Genomic DNA, 21,759 nt, shown 5'->3' with positions numbered 1-21,759 from the left:
AGCAAAATGGTATGGCAGATTGGCCAGAACTGGAGCTTCCTGTCACAGCAAAGCTCACGTGCAGCACCGAGATGCTATCTGACACATCACAGCACAGTAGATGCTGTCCTATCTACTGTAGGATTTTCCAATAAAATTAAATTTTGAATTATGAAAATAAAAATCTCAAAGAGCTTTTTTTCTCACTACATAGGTTTTAAGTCTGTGTGTTTGCTTCCTATGCTTTAGCTAACCTGAAGTAGAAGACACTTGAACAGCTATTTCTGCCATGGTCATCGCTGACCTGCCCATTATCACTGAGCATCCTGAAGAAGCTGAAAAAGCCTATTTGTCAGTCAAGAACAAAAGGGATCAACTCCCATGTGTTCCCCATTCCTTTAGGAGGAGCCCTGACTAATTCATCTCCTCTAATTCCTTATCCCAAGAAGAGGAAAGGCCAGAAAACCTTTCCAGCCAGGAGAAAGCTGCCAATTAAAGGCAAGCAGAGAATGTCCTCACTCAGGCCACATCCTCAGGAGCTTCTCTATTGTTCAGACACTTGAAATTCATTGCTCTACCACAACCCATAAAAGCAAGTTTCATGTATAAGCTGATAAAGTACTTTGAAATTTGGCTGCCCAAATGACTTTCAGTGATTCTTCAAGGATAAAGAAAGGCCACTTCCACAAACTTCTCTGCTGCTTAGAAAGTTGACCCAAAGCCAAGGCTGGGCCCTAGGGGCACACACTTAGCCCTACAGAGACTTCTTCTTGTCCATCCCCTTGGCCTTCTAGACTGACCAGGGATTTCTGCTGCCTTCCCTTCGCTCCTCATGAGGTTACACACATGAGTGAAAGCAAGAAGAAACTGCATCCTGGGAATTCGTGACAGGACTCTCGCTGGCCATAGCACTGCCGGCAGACAAAAGCTAAGGGAAGAGTTTGTGAAAGCCAAAAGCCTGAGCCTAATGAGAAAAAAGGAGCACAGCTGGTGTGGTTTGGGGCCAAGTGGAATATCTGAGCTTTCTTCACCCTGGTTGACCTCAGCTATCCATGTGTTTAGCATAATTCCTGAGAGTGAAAAAAGACTACATATAAAAGACCAAATGCTATTACTTTTTTTCTCCAACATAAAGATAGTAGCGTTGTACTTGTTAAACAAAACATACAATAAGTGATCTTTTTTGCATGATCTTGGAGCAAGAATAAAAGAAAACTGAATTGCCAGTTGATGCTGCCTTTTAATGTGGTTTCCATTCTATTTTATAAGAATCATAAAAATTGTACTTGATGCATGTTACTTTTTTATATTTCCCTCTCTGAAAAGACCTACCAAGTGCAGTAAAATAATGCACAATCTATAAAGTTAGATGGCTGCATATGTCAAAAGACTCAAAGCCAAAAGTAAATCATTAAATTTAAGCAAAGACACCTTAAGAGATCCATTGTAAAAAGTTTTCTCAGGGCAAATCTGACAGGATGTGAGAAACTATTCAAGAAAAATCTAAACAAGTTTAATTTTTCTAAAGAACTAAAGTGAAATGGAGGAAAAGAGCTGAAAAATAATAATGAATGATTCATAGTGGCAAGAGGGACAACAAACTACCTAATAATTTGGCTTAAAAAAGAAACTGTTGTCTACTAAGATCTATAAAGAGTGAGGTCAGCACCACATTATCAGATACACCTGAGTAGCAGCTGCATAATGGGAGCAGCAAACAAGACCCTATTACAAGAGTACAGAGCATCACAACATGGTGCCAATGCTGTAACACGAGGCTCACACATAAAATTCTCTCTTTCAGTCTGTATGAGATCTCTTTTAACTAGAAAAGGAGAAGAGAGTAACTAAGTGTATTCAATTAAAAATCCTATCTAAAAGCTTTAATTTAGGAAAAACGGTGCTTCCTCAAGGCAGTAAATTTTAATACATTTGCCAAATTTGTTTAGATTTGGTTCTGAAAAGATATATTGGAAGAAGCGATTCTGCATGCAGCCAAAGGCTAGTAATAAAAAAATATATCTTTAAACTCTTGTATTTGATACAGGCTTTTTTGTTACACATTTAAAACCATGCCCTGTTCAGCAGCCTATTTTAGAGCAGCAGTACCAAGCCATTTCAGCTGGGCAGGCCACGAGAGATTTGCATTAAAAATGGATTTGTAGGACTCCTTTTCTGGTGGAAGGGACCTGTCTTTCTCAGCAGAGTCCACCTGCACAGCAGGAAACATCAGTGTGCATTTTCTATTGCAAATAGATCATTCTTTTAGTTTACAGACAGCAACAGCTCAAATGCCACCCACTTGGGCCCATTAACAGCAGGCCTAGAGATTCCAGCCTTGACCACCCCAAAGCCTAACTTCTCAAATCCTTCATTCCAACTTCAGTCTCCTACTATGCACAAAAATAAAAATATCAAAGAGGACCCTGCAGACATGCTGTCTTAATGATTTCCAGTACTATTTTTCAAGTGGAATAAGGTTTAGACTTGGCAGTTTAGACATAAATACCAAGACAACAAATTAAAATATATGACTACCCATGATTTTTAGAGCTTGTTTTGTGACTTTATCCAGCTACCTCTTTATTGAGTGACACTTCATTGAAAATGTGGAAGACTGTGATCTTCTGACCATTTTTGACTAAATATTTTGAGAAAAATGGCTGTTACAAAACTTTGTTTAAATCGAAACTCACACTAATAAGAAGGTAGCTTGATGTCCACAGCTTGATGACTCTAATTCAAGACAAATATTTTATAGCACAATTCCAAACAGTTATTTTAAGTCCAATCCCACAATATGTGGACATTTTCTTCAGTTCTTATTTTCATTTTATCCACCTCCAGTCTGATGTTACCACAGAACATTTTCTGGCATAGTATACTACAAAGCTCACTTGTATTAAATTTCTCCTTCAGGCTCAAACTTTCATAGCACAAAGATGGAATAAATGGAACACAAAGAAAACTAAATTGCATTCGAAATAAGGGAGATTTATTAATAAGAAAAAATCCATAACTCACAAAATCAGAGTTAAATGTGTCCAGGATTATTGTAGATGTTTTAATGCATCATTTGACTAAAGCAGTGAAGTAGAATGACATATTTGAAGCCACTAAACATTACTGGACCCAGAACAGGCTAAACAATTTTTTACCATGATGTAAAATGAGAAACAGTTATGAAATAAGGAAACACCAGCTGAATTGTAAGACACATTGCTCTAAGCTGTATACTTAGAGGAAAGTACAGAAACCACCTTCACACAACCCTTGAAAAGCAGAAAATCAACTTTGCACTTAAAAGACGTTGCATAATGTGTTTGCTGTAAGCTGGTGACCCAAAACACCATTAAAAGGCAAAGGCCACGCCTGCCTCACCTCCTCTGCCTTTTCTAAGCAGCAAACTAAACACAAGTTTAGCCAAACCCTAGTGCTACAGTGAAGTGCCTGTGGCACTCCATTCCCTATTCCCAGTGGGGGAAACAACCAGTCCACGTCCCCAGGGGTTCCCCAATTCCACCTCAGGGCTGCTGCCACCTTTCTACATAACTGAAATAAATCTTTCCAAAAGGAATTGTAGCTTGGATACAGAGAACATAACTATAATATCACACCTTATCTCAACAGAAGACACACAGAGAGCAATGGAAGGATATGCCAACTTACCTTAAAAAAAAAAGTGGAGATGTAGCAACCCAGAACACGTAGCAGGAAAGTAAAGACTGGGCATGCTGGGTTCAATTTTGCTATTGATCTGGACAGACACCTTGAAAAATGCTTTGCCATTTACATTGTCATATATAAAGTGGATATAATTTACATGGGTTTCCTGATGGAGACTTTGTGAAAAAGGACATGCTGTAAAATCTTATTAACAAGTAAGAATTGTGGAAAATAGATTAAAAACAAAAGCAAACACACAGCTCATTTACACATGCTGGAAATTTATTCTGCAAAGCAATACATCTGGTAGAGAGATTTGTCATTAATGTGGGAGCAGATCTTAAATTCTGCCTGAGAGGCATCATTGAAAGGAAGTACCTCACTGCAACATCACAAAAATGAAAGCACTCCAGCAACTCAAGGCATCCCAAGTATTCTGTTAACACTGAGCCAAAGGAATTTCTGGGCTAAGCCCACTGAAGACAGCTAGTACACCAGGGATAAACTGATGTGTTCTTTATTATAAGGCCATTAAGTAGGCCTGCTGCCAATATACAAACACAAATGTTATAAACATATCTATAGAGCTCTGGATCTTTCATCCTGTCCATGGCCAGACATATCTCTACACATGCTCATAAAACATGCTTCTAATCTTCTCAGAAGTATTGCTGATATTTTTTTCTTGAATGTTAAGAGCTGTTTGTCATATTTTGGGTTTGGTGAGTTATCCTAAACTATCTTGATGCTCAATCCACACTCATGTCAGTCACTTGTTTTACTAATTTTTAATTTTTAAAGGGATATGGGAGTTATATATAATTATATTCAGCAATAAGGGATGGTTTCCAACTCTTAAATTACAGCCTTCATACCTGGCATTCACCTTGTGAAAATACAGTGCCTATGTATGTCCATACAGGCACACATCATATATGCACCTTGTTTTCTACCAAAAGTATAACAACAGAACAACAGTGGTCAGCACAGCAAATAGTGTGTTAGCAGGTGGATACAAACAGTCTGTTGGGGAAGCACCAGAATGGCTTCTGCAGTGGGAAATCCTACTCCAGAGGAGCCTTGCTAAACATTGTGTGGGCAAAGGAGACACATAGGAGCTTCAACACAGGCAGACATGGTAAAATACCTCCAGGAAAAACAACCTAAAACATATCTACAGAACAATGGATTGGACATAGGAGAGAGCTCCTGGGGTCACTGATGACATTTCTCTGAAATTATCAGAATCTGGAGGGTTGTGATCAAGATTTACCGTGAAGGCATGGATAAGGTGAACATGGAATTTTTATTGAACAAATCCTTGAATCTAGAAGGAAGCAATACTGAAGGAAGCTACTCAGGACTTTTCAATAGACAGAAGAAGATAATTTTTGTAAAGCCACGATCTTCTGGACCTTGCTTCCATGCAGGCTGTGGAGCCAGAGAGTATCATCCTGTCTATAAGGAGCTCTGGCTAGCTCACACAGAGAGGTCCACAAATGGGCACTAATGGAACTAGGAAGAGCTGGGCCCTAGTACAACTGTGGATGCTGAGAAGCTGCAGAATGTGGCCAGGTCTAAATGCTCCCTCTCCTCTGTCACTCTGACACAGAGTAGTTTTGTTAATGAACCACTGATCAAACTGGTAGGTAATTACCTTCTGCTTTTTTAATGTCTGTTATGTTTTATCAGATTAATTTTAATGTTTATGAACCATAAATCACTACAGTCATATTTCACTTAAAATTAAAACAGTTGTTGAGATCTAATGGGCGTCATGTAATATAGACCTCCCTTTGAAGGAAAAGCTTTTACTTGGACTAAGAATTTTGTTTTCAGATATTAATAAGTTTATTATCATGCTAAGTATGGGATTTATCTTGCTTTTCCATGTGGCTGGGTTTGTGAATCAGGAAAGTGTTATTATTCTGAGATTAATACCTTTGCAGAGCAGGGCAGTCACTTCCCAAATTTCTCTCAGGACAAGATTGTATGGAGTCAGGAAATGTGACACCAGAGGCTAACACATGAAACTGTGAGCTTTCTCTTACCTATTTTTACATTACAGGCATTGGAAAACATTTAATGTTCAGCTCCAAATTATCAAAACCGAATTCAGTAAAAACAAAACAAAAACCCCCAACAAGTACTGGTGACTTATTTTAAGATGAGGAGATTGAAGAAAAATAATCAAAGGTATCAATTCTGTAAGGGAGCTGTAGATACACTGATTTTTCAGTGTATTTAGGAGTAACTGGAGAGATGAAGTATTTGAGTAATCAGTCAATACATGTTGATTTTCTACATTTATATTGGAAATTTTAAAGGATTTTTGTACCCCTTGTACCTTTAAATCATTCCTTCTAAACTGTTCTGTTATATCAGATACCTTTCAGCATAGCTGTAATGTAGGAGACTGCCAGGATGCAGAATCACCTAACACTGAGTTAAGATTTTCAGTGACTGAGGCATTGGTACAGTGCCTTCTCACAGTACCAGGTACAGAAATGGGTTTTACATATGCAGAGTAATATTTTCTGGACCAGGACCTGGTTGTAGAAAAGAAAACAGATAAGCTTCATTGCCTGCAATGGGGACTTTCCTGGGTCTTCCATTCATAGCAAACACAATCACTTATTTTTTGGGATGTTTTTCAACACTTATTAGTTTGCTTTCAACATTTTTCTCATTCGTGCTTTCAGCATTCTTCAGCAAATGGTCAGGAGCATCTGTACAGACAACTTCCACTGATTGTACCTACCTGCAGGAGGACACAGGCATAGTATTCTGAAACTCCTCCTCCCCAAAAAGGGACATAACAGGTAATGAAATGAGATTAGATGAAAGACAGTTGTAATAAATGCCTATCTTCTTACTAGACTTACAGCTCAACACTGAAAGGCCAAAAAAGATAAGCAAATAACAAGGCCCTAATCTCAAATTCATGCAATCATATTAAATATTGATAATAAATATAAATAAATTCCTAATTTCAGGGGGTTGGGCTATTAAATAAATAAATAAATATGAAAATATTTATTTATTATAATAAATCCCAATATTTATTATAATATATCCCACCCCATTCTGAATTAACATATTGCTCTGATTCACTTTTTTGTTATTACTTTTAATCTAAACCTTTTATATGTTAAAACTGTATCTTTTTTGGGGTGTTTTTTTAGAGCAACGTGGCAATTTTGTTAAACAAATACAGGCCTAGCGCTTAGAAAGCTGTAGAAAAAGACGGATTACGTCGGCTAAAGATGAAACACACGCATAGAAACACTAAATCAATTCATCGCCGAGCCTGAAATCTCGAAAGCGCTCACGAAAGGCGTCCGAGAAGCAGTAACCCAGCTGCCATCCGGATACCTGCAGCTCACGGGCAGTGCCTGCCCTAACAGGGACTGGGTGAGAATCCCGACAAGCCCATGCAGCAGGGCTGGAATCATGGCAAACTGGCCGGAAAGCAGCCCGCAGCATCAGCTGCAGGGCCACAGAGCCCCGCAGGGCTCCGGGGCGAGGCTCCCTCGGGCCGGAGCCGGAGGGGCCGCGGGGATGCTGCCGCGGCCGGCGGGACCCACCTTGGGCATCCGGATGTGTTCCATGGCGGCAGCGCCGGCCGAGCTCCCCACGCACCGCCCCCGCCGGCCCAGCAGCCCTGCGCACCTGGCCTCTCCCCGCCGGGATCCGGCCCTGCTGCTGAACGCAATTCTTATTTCCTAAAATTATATCATTTCATTTTATGTTTTCCTGGCGTTTCCCGGCTCGGATGGGAAGGAAGAAGGGAGGATCTATCGATGATCCGGCAGATGATGCGCCCGTGCTGCGGTGCCGGCAGGTCAGCGGCTGGCTCCACCTCCCCGGCAGCTGCCATGCCGCCCCGGCCGCGGGGATGCTCCGCGCCCTCCGCCCGGCCCGGCCCCGCCGCCCCCGGCCCCGCCGCCCCCGGCCCCGCCGCCCCCGGCCCCGCCGCCCCCGGCCCCGCCGCCCGGCCCCGCCGCAGCAGCGCCCGCAGCCTCCGCCCCGCGGCACGGAGCGCGCAGCCCGCACGGGCCGCTCTTCATCGAGCGTTACATCGCTCTGCCCTTTCTTTCAGGGGAGATCAGATAGGAAGCATAAAGCGAGCTCTGTCTGGGATGGCCTCCCCCCGTTTTGTTTGCTCCCTGGCCCAGCGCGTACAGTAGCTCAAAGACAAAAGCTCCACTTACTGAAATCGAAGCACTGGATTTTGTTTGCTCAAGCTCTGTGTGTCTGTAGTTCACGATTTTGCTGCATCCTCAGATTTGCACAAGGGAATCTTTTATGTGACACACAGTTTTCAGCCTTATGCTAGAAATTCCTTTTTCCATCTTTTGCCTTACCTGTTGCTGGAGACGTGTTTCCTCTTGGAGCAAAAAGAAATGACACTGAGATGGTTTTCCCAGTTTACCAGTGTGAAGATAGAGAGCAAGTGTCCCTAACCATCTTTCATACACTAAGCAGCTACCATATTCAGAGCAAAAAGAGAAAATTCTCAGTGTTTATACCAATGTGCAAATGACTAGAGGTGCTAGTATATTATTTCAGATACACCATAAAAATAAAATACCCTGGTATTCTATATTGATCAAGGTATTACAGCAATTCTTCACAAGCAAGGACTAGTCTCATGGAGGCATAGAAATAAATGTGGACACCCATCAAACAAGCCCCACAAAGGCCACAGCAACAGGACTCTGCTCCAGAGCAACAGAAGCTCTCAGCACATCCGTTCTTGCCTGCAGAGAAGAGAGCAAGCTTAATTTGTTTTGTGAAAGATAAAATATGGGTTGAAAACAACATGGGGTTACCAAAAACAGAAATGCATTTTACCCCAAGGGAAAGGGAACAGTGGGTACAACTGTACTGGCCCCATAGTTTCTCCAATCCTGCCATTTTCTTGCTAGTGAATGGCTAGATTTTTTTCCCCATTTCTTATCCATAAAACACAGGGCATCAAGATGTTTTTTTATGTCAACTCTTATGTTAGAGGAGACAGAAGATTATGAGTGGAAAATAAGTCACTCCTGGATTTGACCATTCTGCTTGCCACTCCCATTTTGGCCCATTTCTGCCCACCTTTCTCTCATAGTTCTTCTGCTGTTTGGATAGCATCCATAAATGTGCATAAAGCATGGACTTCACAAGACTCTTGATCAGTGGCATATTTTTATTCTCTATTTTAGGCCAGAGCATCAGAATCAATTAAGAATTAACCAACCATGGACTATGCTTCCTTTGCAGTTATAGCTAATGTGATTCACTGCATGTATTATCATCTTTTGGCATTAGCACCAATGAGTAAAGTTGGAAGAAAATACATTTATCCTTTCAGTTCCCCAGAGATGCTTTTGCTCTGGTACATCTTGTGATTCATCACAGCCAAGTTCAAGTCCTACAGCTGATGTCAGGAGAACCTTCAGATTCAAGTGACAATGCACTTTAACTCTGCTTCACGTTCATCAGTAGCTGCAAAACTAAAGCATTGCTGTTCATATAGCAATCAGTTGCTCAACATCCTGACAGAGATTTTGGCCTGTCTTGGGCTGATAAAATAGTTGATGGGTGAATGCAGCTGTAAACAGAACTTGAGTTTAGATAAAAGTTATATCTAATGCAATTGTCATGGAAAGCTTTGGTAAACACAGCTTTCTAAACATTCTCTTGCAGTTTTCATTTGCATTTCAGGCTCATGGAGACGGCTGCCTCAACAGTCTAGAAATAAAATCCTCTGTAAATGTATAACCAGAAATAATTCTGCCAATTACAGCTCTGACTTGACTAAGATGTAGAGGCAGGAAAATTAAATTGCCATGCCTACATAGGTTTTGACCTATCTACTGAAACTGCCAATAAAGTTCTTAATTTATTTCCCATGAAGAAGGCCAGTCACTGAGGACTAGAATCATACCAGCACAATTATTTTCTATATCCATAAGTAACGGTCAGCTTTCAGCCTCATCCATTTAAACTTGAAAGCACATTTCACTTCCAATATGTAAACATTTCTGTTATAGTCAGTGGAGTTACCTGAAAACTCAGACATTTTTCATACAGCTTACCTGGCCTGTGTTTGAACCAACATGTTAGATGTGGAAGGCTTTGTGGATTTATTTGTGTTTTCCAATTATATCTTTACTTGTTAAAGTGTAGTTTCCTGTGGGCTGCGTTTTAATATAATGCAAAATCAAAGAATACATTTGGGTACTTTTAACACTTATTTTAAATTTTAGTCCACAGATTTGTAGGCATAAATTAAATACTGGCATGTAGGCAAGAAAATAACTGAAAATTGGTGATATAACAGCTTGGTTGTTGGGACAGCTATAGCCAAGGTGACAGAATCCTCCAACCAAAGAGTCAGATATATGGGATGAAGATGTGGGGATTGGGCTCAGCCCATGTTGCTGTGGGCTAAAGGCAAAGGGTACCAGTTTGAGTGCAGCCCTGGGTTTGTGGATAAGGAATGGAGCTTAAAAAAACCCAGCTTGACATTTCACCCAGGAAATGCTTTTGGATCCACTGATGGTTTTGGGGCATTAACTCTTTCTCATGCAATTCACTGTGCAGGTCTTTGTACATTATTTGTTGAAAATTACACACAAACCAAATAGAACTGTATCAAAGCCAACTGACTTTCTTATCAGTTTTCTTCTAATGAAAATATTCAGTAAGATGCATGGCAAAGTAGACTTTTTATAATAGAAAAAGGGAAACATTTTTTACCATAAAATACAGTATATTAATAAAATTTCAAACATAACATATGTACACCAGTAATACACAAGAGCATCATGTAACTTGTAACTACTTCAAAGTTTCAAAATTGTTTTCTTCCACAATTCCACAGTACTTCTTTGCTGGTTTAACCCCTTCATAAGATAAAAACCACTCCTATAATTTATTAGAATTATGGACTCTTTAAGTTTGGAAAAGACCTCTAGGATAATTGAGTCCAGCCATTAACCTGAACATGTTACCATTAAACATAGTATCTAACCTAAACCTTTTCTGGCACAGCTTGAGTCCTTTTCCTCCCATCCTGTCACTTGCTGCCTGGGAGGAGACCAACTCTCACCTGGCTACAACTTCCTTTCAGGTAGTTGTAGAGAGTGACAATTCTCTCTTGAGTCTCCCTTTCTCCAAGATAAACAACCCCAGCTGCTCTACTCCTTACAAGATTTGTTCTTATTTCCTTTTGTCAGGGTTTTTCATGCCACTTGTCAAATGATAGATTCATTCTATTGGAACATGTTTACACCCTAGATAATAAGTACCACAGATTCAGAAACAGTGTGTCTGTTTATATTTGTTTCATAACTTTTGAACCTTTTTTAGGCAACATGCAACCTTCTCCTGGTAAATGAACTTGGACACCCAGACTTCACCCCCAGTTAATATAGCAGGAACTGCATGTACAAGGGAAAGGATGTGAGGAGCAGCTTTTACTTTATTGTTTAACTTGACTGTTACTAGGTTTGACCTTTTAACTTTTCCTTCAAGAATGGCTCAAAGTCTTGGATTTGGCCTTGTTATAAAACATTGTCACATTGTTATAAAAGCAAATTTTTTTGCAGGAAAAGTACCAGCCAACCTCTGGAAATTGGAATGGTTTTGATGTTAATCTGCAGATAAACAAACTGACATTTATATCATATAACATATACCACATAACATTTTGATACATGATATATGGTACATCACACATGATATCTGGCCAGGTTTGTGATAACTGTCCAGAAATGCATAGTAGAGAAATAAAATAGACAAAATTCTAGAATTACTCAGGATATATGTCCAGTTATTTACATGAGGATTTCACATATTGAAGAAACAGATAGGATTATGCCAAAGTGATAACTGTTGATCAAATAAGAGCATTTCAACAAGATTAGAATATTCAAACCTGTTGCTCAGAAATGCTGCTTTTTTCATAACAAAGTATGTTGACACAACCACCTGGAGATATAGTGGGGGAAGGATGTCCTGGAGCTGGTATTTCTCATAACACACACAGCAGTTACAGAAAATCTTAGCACTTACAGGGAGGGGTCAGTCAGTTATTACAATATGGATTGTAGGGGCAAAAAGGTGAGAAGTGCTTCTCAGTACAGGCAGTAGATAAACAGACTCTTCCACAAGATGATTTAAAACTCCTAAACTCTTGAAGTGGTGAAATACTGCTTAGAGATTTGCCTCCAAACCATAGCATCTGTCATATGGTAACTACCTTTACACTAGCTTGTCCCAAATCTTAGACAGAAATACTCCCTTAAATGATATTAGAAAATAAAAAAAACGTTTAAAATAAGGTATATATCATTAAAAATACCTTTATCTTAACCATTTCCAGTGAAACATTCAGTCAGAGGCTCAGCAACCACTCAGGAGAAGAAAACAAAGATGTAGAGTTGAAAGCAGACTGCAACTGTGTGTAGTCTGAAGCAGTATTGCTCAATGAAAAATAACATCATGATAGCAAGGCAGCTTCCAACACTTTCACAAAGAAAATTTTTTTAACTCATGGGACCATATTAATGGTCTGCCTAGAGCATTTTTCCCAACATGAAGAAAAACATATAGACATGGTGTATTTGGTTTAGGAAAAGAAGACTAAAGAAAGAAAAATTGGATAACAAAGGAAATTTATTCCCTGGCCTTTGTATAAAAATTAGTTTAAGCTATGTTTAAAATACTGAAGAGTTTGTCTTGAAGCTCCCCATTGACCTATGATGATCAGAATTCAGTGAAGGAATTGTGTCTTTTATAGTCATGCATGAGGGCGTGATAGTTGTAAATGAATTTTGATTCCTCTCTAAATTTTACAGAAATGCTGTATGAAGTGAAATTAAAAATAAGGACAGTTGTTTCCCAAACCTATATAATAAAACCCTCACTGAAATGCTGTTTTATACTTCAAATTCACACCATATTAAAGTACATTTTTGAGATAATATGTTTCTCTCTGCCTCTAAAAATACCCCTTAAGATTAGGCTTTTTTTTTTTTTTTTTTTTTTAATAAGGTGCTAAAGCCAACACAGTTCTTCAAATCTCTCTGCAGAACAACTGAAACTGATGTGATTCCTACCACCTGACTGACAAACAGCCATCACAATAAGTGGCCAGAATCAGTTTTGGCTGCCTTGCTCTACTTGAAATCCTTCTAAATTTCAGGTGATTGCCTTGGCCCCTTATCTACCATAGGATTATGGAAATAAGCTGACACTGTGGAAGCTGTCAGTGAAGTATCACTAAACCTCTGTGCTAAAGGGGCTCAGAATACATGGTAATCTTTAAGCTACTGACAAGCAATTTAGTTTTTGAGAAATAGCTGATTTAGCAAGGGTCATAGAAACCTCAGTGTTCAGACTGAAAATGTATTATGAATAAATTCACATGTGCTCTGACAAAACTTGCCAATTTTTATACTTGAATTCACTTTGTTTCACCTGGTCAGTACTTTTCAGTACTGCTGCTTGGGTTTAGAGGAAAAGTTAAATTTTGGGGTGGGTTCTGAAGAAAGTTCAAACTGCCTCTGGCATTCCTGGGCTAAAAGCTCTGAAGCTCAGGAAATTTCTCAAACTCTTGGCATTTTCTCACCCTGTGTAGTATTACATTTCTGTTCTTTATCTCTGTCAATTATTTTCATGAGAAGGCAGCATTTGATGTAATCTGTTCCCAGAGTGGAATGTCCAGAGTATTGCTAAAAAATACTTTTGCTCACTGGTCACAGGGTGCATGAATTATCATGGTTGAATGGTCCTCATCTGAGTGGAAAGGATGCAATGTCTAGGAAAAAATATCTGTGAGATGAGGTGTACTATTAACTTCAGATGGTTCTGGACATGGTTGTACAAAAGTGCCCACTTTGAGTCAACAGTTATAAAAGCCAATTAGTTAACAGTTAACAGTTATCTTACTTAATGGCTATGGTCAACTCACCCAGCACATGTCTACACCGTGTTTTTTGCTGCGTGCCACAGCACGAGCCACTGAACTGGGTTGTTATTGCCAGCTTACCTCTCTAATACTGCTGATCTACATCTGTGCTAGTACCAAGGGAGCCACTCACATCCTTATGTCTCAAGCTGTGTCACACAGGGCACACAGGGCTCTCCTGTCTGTGCTCACCAGCCACCTGCCTCGTGCACTTAGACATCACTGGGTTAGGTAACACTTCTGACTCTTGTTCTTTCTAGTCCTACAGAAGAGCCTGGGCTTTGGTTGGAATCCCCTGTGGTGTCCTCAGAGTCAGAAAATTCTTTGTCTCCATAAAGCCAGGAATGGGATCTTCTGTGTTCCATAGGCATGTCCTTTCTTACTGAGAATGAACAGGACAGTAAAGATTAGGACCAAATCCTGAAGTGGCTGCTCTCTGGCATGCAGGACATTAGTTTATTAGCACATTATTTGGTGGTTCTTATAAGGATTGAGGGCATCTCAGGGCATCTTGGAAAATTTTAGGATGATTTCAGAGGGAGAGAGAGAATTACACTTGGCAATTCATATTTCTACACTGTCAAGGAGCGCTCAACTACAAAAATTTCCTCCCAGCAGTTCCAAGTAAGTTGTAGCTTCGCTGTCTCTGACAATATCTGTGGACAAAAGAAGAGAGAGGAAGAAAGAGAAAAAAAAAAAAAAAATTGCCAGATTGGCAAGGTAGAAGTACTTGTGGACTTGTATTCGAGGAAGATTGGCAAGGTAGAAGTACTTGTGGACTGGTATTCGAGGAACAGATTCCCTGCCTTTTATGTTTCACAAAAGTTTCACTTTAGAAGTGGCTGTATGTAGTATTTATTGCATATTGGTACCTGGAAAATAAATTTCAGAGAACAATTTCTTTAAATTTCCAAGTGTCTAAGCCTAGCTTCTGTACTATTAACACTATTATCTTAGAAAATTTTTTATAATAATTGAATTATTTGTAGTCTTAATCTTTCTGCTGTGTTTTGCAAGAGGGGAAGTTCAGCATTTGTAGAATCATTCCAGAAAATAATGGGATTCAAGATAATTTTATTTCTTTTAGATGCGTTGGCTTTTGGTGCTATTTTTTCTTGTCAAGGTTTCTATTGTTTGTTGGACAAGGCCTTTATCAGAATATTTCCAAAATCAAAGGAGTCAATTAATTTGTTTCATATTCCAGTGAATTTTTAAATGTTTGTCTTTAAATCAGCATTTGTTGAAAAGTAGAGTTAATTTATTTGTTTGGTTTTTGTTTGTATTCTTATTATAATGCAGAAATGGGCAAAAGAAATATGGCCTACACGAGAGAAACACATAGACAGTTGGGTATATTTCTGGCACATGGAACTTATAAAAGACATGAACCTCAAAAATTTACTTCTAAAAAATAAACCCAGATATCCTATGGTTAAACATTTATTTGAAGTGAATCTTTAAAAATACCAAAGGTCTGTCTTCACAAGTGAACTTTTTCAGCATGACTAAAAAATTTGTAAAGCAAGAAAGATAGGGTTTGTCTGAGACTTGAATTGATTAAACAGTGCAGAAATGCACTTTTTTGGGGGGGAAGACATGATGTTTTTACTAGTCTATCACTTATTAACATTCAAGTACATTTTTACCCTGAAGGATAATATGCCACTGTGATTTTTTTGTTCAATGTGATCATCAAAACATAATTTGTGGTACTTGACAGGGAAGATAAATGGAGGATATGAAAAGCAGCCGACTAAATGAAACAACATAGTCTTAATTTTTATTGCCTGAATCTCTTTCTGTATTTGATATTGGTAAATATATTACATTGGTATGTTTTGCAGTTAAATAAACAATCAGTCAAACAAAGCCCTTGAGGGCTTATTTAAATAGAAATATGTGATGCGGATTTAGTAGAGTAGAAATCCAAGGTCTGTGTAATTTAGAACCTTGTGTAATTTTCCCATCAGTAAATCACACGTGGTCTCCCTCACAGCAGTGACCTTAGTTAGATTTTGATATGGCAGTAACTGTAGGCATAAATCATAATAAACTCCATGCTACATCAATTTTAGGAAATAAAATTTCACAGTCTACACTATCTCCATCATAAACTCATTTTTCCAGCATTCATTACATTAACAATTCATCGAGTCTATTTGCCATAGGATGCAATACATTACTATTAATATGAGAAAGCAAATTGCAATATGAATTACAAACTAGAAGGCTGGGTTTTTTCATATTTCTGAGAAATCCTTTTGTGGGTGCTTCTCTTTGTTATACTCTTTGTTGATACAAATTGAAGGGATTAGGAATTCTGGCTGTCATCTGGACACCTTAATGGGTACTCAGAAGCTGTACAGTCAGATTCTTCATTTCCTAAATGACTTCTGTATTATTAAATAGAAACAAATTGCAGGGTTTACTGGTTTTTTAGCCAGCAACACTCTGCACTTAAAAAGTATGACAGCTCCCTCTTGACCAGGTGAATAGAGGAGCCAAGTTGCAACAACTGATAGGCAGCAAATGCACAAGCACTGGAAGTCTTCAGGAAAAGATCCACTGAAGTAGCATTGCCAGCAATAAAATGTCCACATAGATATATGAAAATCATACTGCCCAGTGCCAAGCCTTGCTCCAAAAATTACTGCACAAAAGTCAACCTACCAAACTGCATTGTTCCACAGGTTAGAGATGTGACATAGCAGACTATGAGTGCTTCTCATTACTTCATCCCTAGCTCTCTTCTTAAAAGCACACTAAGGTTTTGTATCACCTTGGTAACTGTAGGTCTAGGAGCAGATATTTTAAATACCATAAAGACAGTGGCAGTTTGTCCTCCTGCTATGAAACTCCCAGCAAGTTGACCTGGACCAGGATTCCATTCCAGAAGATGATTTCACAACCTTCAATTAAATCAAGATTTCTACTCAAAAGTTTTTCAACAGATTTCAATGTTAGATATTTGTTGGAGCCTGGTACCTATTTTGATATTTTTCCTGAAAATTTAGAGCTGTCATATTGCTCAAAGGATGGAAAATACAGTGGTCAGACATAACCAGTTAGTATTAAAAAAAAAAAAATACAAAACTATGTATTATTTCATCATTTTGTATATTTTGTATGTAATACTCTGAGGTTTTTCCTTTTGTTTTTCTTGTTGATTTTTGTGGTTGTCATTTTTATTTTTAATTTGCATTTAACAAGGCTGTTTACGTCAAAGGAATAGATATGTGCTTGTTCTTACTGGCAATAGAGTGTGAGGTAGCTGCTTTTTCTCTGTATGATTTTTCTGATCTGTAGAAATTGAGATATTCCTAGTTATTAAAATGAAAACTGGTTAAAAAATAGGTATTTTTCAGAGTTTTTCTGGCACTGTCTTTTCTCTTGAATGTAACCTTTGACAGAACTAAATAGTGGCAAGTTTGAGGCCACTTTTTAAAAACATCTTGCTAAAATTAGCCTTATTTGGAGGGTGTGAATGAGAACAGTGTGGAAGCTCCTATTCAGCAGAAGTCATAACAAATGTATCAGAGTATTGTCTGGAGGAAGTAGACCAAAGTCTTTTTCAAGTTGAATTAAAAAAAAAAACAAACCAAAACAAAAAACAACAAACAAAAAAAATCCAAACAAAACATAAAAATCACAACAACAAAAAAACCAAAGCAAATCCAAACACCAAAAAACCCCACATAAGTAGCAGTTAAGAACAGGAAATATGTTTCTGTTATTGCTGGTGGATGACACATTGTGTAAGACAGCTGCAAGTCTTCATTTCTCTGAACAATCCCCATCCTCCTTCCCCCTGAACTACTCCTTCACTTCTAATGGAGGATTTTGTTTCTTAATTAGGAATCTAATTCTGCAATACACTGAACTCACCCAAACTCCAGGGGCTTTAATTGGGAGGATTAAAGTAATTAGAGAGTCAGAGAACCATAGAACATGTTGAGTTGGAAGGGACCCCAAAGGATCATCAAATCCAATTCCTAACCCTGTGCAGGGCATCCCAAAAATCCTCCCAGGGGGTGTGCAACACCTTACAAAACCTGAATAAAAGCCATTTCTTCTTTTGCCTTTAAACAGGCTTCCAGTTAGTACATCTGTTCAATGAATGAGAATTTGTGGGTTGGCACCTTCAGTACTGCAATAGTTACAGTCTTTGTCACCTTTTTATTATCAGGTTTAACATAAATATCAGCAAGTGCTCAGAATCTGAGCCTCATTCTTTAGTCTTTGCATGTCTTGAGTTGGAAAGACAGTGAACTTCTCAATTGTATCTTTATTATGTAGGGGCGCAGGGGTCAGCAAAACTCTTGCTCCTGCTGTCACTACAATGCCCTGTCCTTTTTGAAAAGGAGAGGAAAAACAACTGACTTGCAGCAAATCCATCCATGACATGGATGAACCCACTTTAGGCTTCAGGAGATTCAGAATCCGCTTTAGAATTTCAGGAGCTGATTTGGAAAATCCCACCTGTACTCAATGCAGGCTGGAGGGAGCCATTGAGTGCATCTACACTACACTGCTGCTCTGACTGCTGCTCTGAAAGAGACAAGAGAGGAAAACTAGCTAGGTTAGGAGCCTGTAGCTCTATAGCATGAATGTTATGTGTAGGGTAAGAGGAGTACCATCAATCCATCTCTCTGACACTGCTGAATCACAATCCTGTTCTCCTGATAACAAGCTGGGCAAGGCAGCATCAAATTCAGTGGGAAGCTGCTCATGCAAGCTGAAGTAACAATGATACTCTGAGCCACTTTTGGGTGACCTTCACCACTTTGATTTCTCTGAGAGGAGCTGGCTCCCACATTGCACTGCCAGATCCACCCCCACTGCCATATGTGATCAGTCCCTGTGGACAAGAAGACTGACACAGCTTCTAGAGGCTAACTATTAATGTGCAGTAACACTTCAGGTTCCATAGTGGGCATGGGAAAGTCCACACTACATAGACTGATGTGTTGGAAATGTGCCTAGCAATACAGAAAGACTGAATTTTTTTTTTTGTTAGCTTTTTTATTATATTCCGTTTTCCAGCATTCTTGATTTTCTGGCAAATTTCTATGTACTCTGATGACTTATTTTTCCCACAAAACTGGAGAGTTTATAAAAAGTGTAATAGTCAGGAACTGTACCTTGTTTGACTTTTAAAGGCAGTCAGTTTTCCTTACTAACATCTCAAGGCAGTGAATATGGCAATGGGATTAATGGTAGTGGATAGAGTGAAGAGAGAGAGAGAAAGTTTCTGGAAGTTTTTGGCTGCTGCAAAGAGAAAGTGACACCTAAACAACATGCTGCAACGTCAGCACATCTACTAGAGACCAGGGAATCTGACACAAGAGGGTGTGGGAGAAATCCAAGATCCCTCTCCTTGAATTTAGTAAACCAAGCAATATGGATTTTCTTTCTCTCTGCTGCAGCTAGCTTCCCTTTCATTTGTGTGGTGTCAGAGTTCAAACTTAATGGCTTTGCTATGAAATCCTCTTTCTTTTTCACTTCCCTCTACTCAGGCTTTCTGTAATGTTTTCTTACTAAATGCCTGAAGTTCTGTCATATTGAAGTTTCAGTACTAGCAGTTTGACTCTGATTCTTTCAGCATGGACTCACAAATTCTCCTTTTAAGCAATCTTGTCTGAATTATCCCCTTGTCTTAAGGCTCTCCTACTTGAATAAAAGCCTTAATCACCTTCCATGTTTCATACTTCCATGAGCCAGCTGTTCAAAATAGATGAAAAATTTTCTACAAATCTGAAATTGCATGTAAAAAGAATAAATCAGCTTCTTGAAGCTGTAGTTCAGACACAATAAAATCCAAGACAATCCTGGTTTGAATGCTGTATAGAAATACAGGCAGTATTAGTATCCTGTAGCCAATAAAGAAGACCTGGTAAGCTCCTATATGAAAGAGTCTACATTTTTTATAATAATCCATATTCAATAAATAGGAACTAACTTTGAATGGGTGTAAGAAAAGGCAATTAGCTTGACCAGGGGTATGAAGATCTACTGCACAAGAGAAGACTGAAAGATTTTTGCTTATTGAGCCTGGCAAAAAAAAAAAACAGAGAGAGAATAGGGTAACTTCCTGAAAATGTATCTGAGAAGGAAGGTTATTCCAACTAGAGGATAGTACTGTTACTCTAAAAAAGAATAAAAATATAATTGTCTATGGATTCACCTGAGGATGAAACAGGAATATCTCCTAAAAACAGAGAAGCGAGGCTCTGAAATTCCCTTTTAGAGGGAAAACTTGGAGCTTTTGTACTTCAGTGACCAAAAAACTGCTTATATGATTCCGGTTATGATGAGTCATTCTGTTTCAGCATGTAGCCTGAAGCATGTATCTTGAACACAGATTCTTGGTTTTGTGAAATTTGTATAATTCAGGATTTCTTAGGAAAAGACTAAGTCATAAGGTACAGAGAGAGAGCTGCACCTTTTCTGACCTTTATATTCACAGACATTTACTATGTGAACCATAATAGCTGCAAGACTACAGACTGCACCACAGCTGTTCCCATTAGCTTTAGCACTAGAAATCTGCTATTTTTAAGCAAACTGGATACCACAAAACTTGGGGCTGGAACTTCTTCAATACCAGGATTAATAGGTCATGCTCTATATTACTTCTGGCAGCGAGCAGTGGTGAAAAAATCACCCTGCAAAGAACTGCTTTTAGACCAGTACAGTTTGTGTCCAGCAGGCACTTGCAGGGTGTTAATTCCTATGTCTTATAAAGCATTTAGAGCCAGCCTGTTAATCCTCATAGTTAGTGCTGTAACAAGTTGAGTTCAGCTCTGTCTAGGATATCTTGCTTCTTTAGGTCATACTAACACAACTAACACACTCATTTTCCTGGACTATTTTTAATTGGGAAATCAGTCAAGCCCATGAGTGCTCATTCTTATAAAAAGCATACATCAAAAATAAAAAACAAATTGTCTCTAAATCATCATGCTTAGGCCTAATCTTTCCTGGGCAATGTAACAAACATAGACAGTGTTCCCCAAAACAACTTTAGTAATTAAAATACATCTACCCTTTCAGAAAAACAAAGGACTGAAGGGAATCTTCTGGATATCATGAAGCTATTCTGAACTACTCCCTTATATGATCTTCTTCATTAGTCAGAAAGCTCCATTTTGAGACCAGTTACTTTATTCCCCTCTCCACATATACCACTACTACAAAATTTAGATATTGACTCATATATCTCAGCCAAATATATTTATGGGCTTCTTGTGCCAACATCTTCTTTTGCCAACATCTTTTGCCAACCTAAACAATTCCTCTCTCTTCCCAAAACTTTGCCTTTTAAATATATGCTGCAACCTTATCTCCTACCAATCTTATATTTGCTGTAGTAAAAACCTTCTTTTTTGAAGGTTTGCACTGCAGATTTCATTATAATATATATACATCTTGAAGCAGGGTTTGATGAAGGAAATTGTCTTCTGACAGCTGGCAGTTCTTTGACAAGATTTTTCTTTGCAGTTTCCGTGTATTTAGCAAGCTTACTATATATGGTGTCTTGTGCATCAGCATTCTAACAAATGTAAAGATCAGCCAAAGAATAAGAAGCTATAAAGCAAACTTAGATATATACAAATGTATTATGCAAATACTCATTCACATTTAAAGTCATGATTCACTGCTTTCTACATGGTAGATTGTTTACTCCTCCTGCACAAGAGGCTACAGGCAGGACTCGGGAACATATGTGGGTGGCTAGAGGGGATAAAGTATAATTATTGACGACATGAGAAAAACAAAGTCTTCTATCACTTGTTGCTCAGTTAAGCTCAGCACATTTCAGGTATCAAAATAAAAAAATAATAATATTGCATGACTCATACATTTTATTCAAGAAAACAAATAGCAGTTTACAGAAAGGTGATGGATACTAATCCATCATTTGAATAATACTCTAGATTTAATACCCTAGAATCCTCAGGTGGGTTCAAAGAATTTTGCAGGATACATTTTCAATGATGATATCATCTCTTCCTGCTGAATAGTAACTGCAGGAGTGGAACAATAGAACCATTTTGTGGGTGCCAGTGGCAGTTGTAGGAAGTTACCTATGTGATATTTTGCTTTGAAGAAAAAACTTGGAGAGCAAATGTTCTAAATCATGAAGAAAA

General features: G+C 38.6%; 1 protein-coding gene across 1 annotated transcript in view; it reads right to left on the bottom strand.

Moving 5' to 3' along the window:
• The window catches only part of MTMR7 (myotubularin related protein 7), a 42,035-nt gene extending 34,698 nt beyond the window's left edge, over positions 1–7,337 (bottom strand). Inside the window, exon 1 of the mRNA XM_030239549.2 lies at positions 7,233–7,337. Within this exon, the coding sequence (XP_030095409.1) occupies positions 7,233–7,256 (24 nt within the window). The 5' untranslated portion in view covers positions 7,257–7,337. The remainder of the gene's footprint in view (positions 1–7,232) is intronic.
• Between the last annotated feature and the right edge of the window lie 14,422 nt (positions 7,338–21,759).

The sequence above is a fragment of the Serinus canaria genome, chromosome 4, assembly GCF_022539315.1.
Source record: "Serinus canaria isolate serCan28SL12 chromosome 4, serCan2020, whole genome shotgun sequence".
Taxonomy (NCBI): Eukaryota; Metazoa; Chordata; class Aves; order Passeriformes; family Fringillidae; genus Serinus; species Serinus canaria.
The sequence above is the reverse complement of the archived record's forward strand: the minus strand, read 5'-3'. Positions and strand labels throughout refer to the sequence as shown.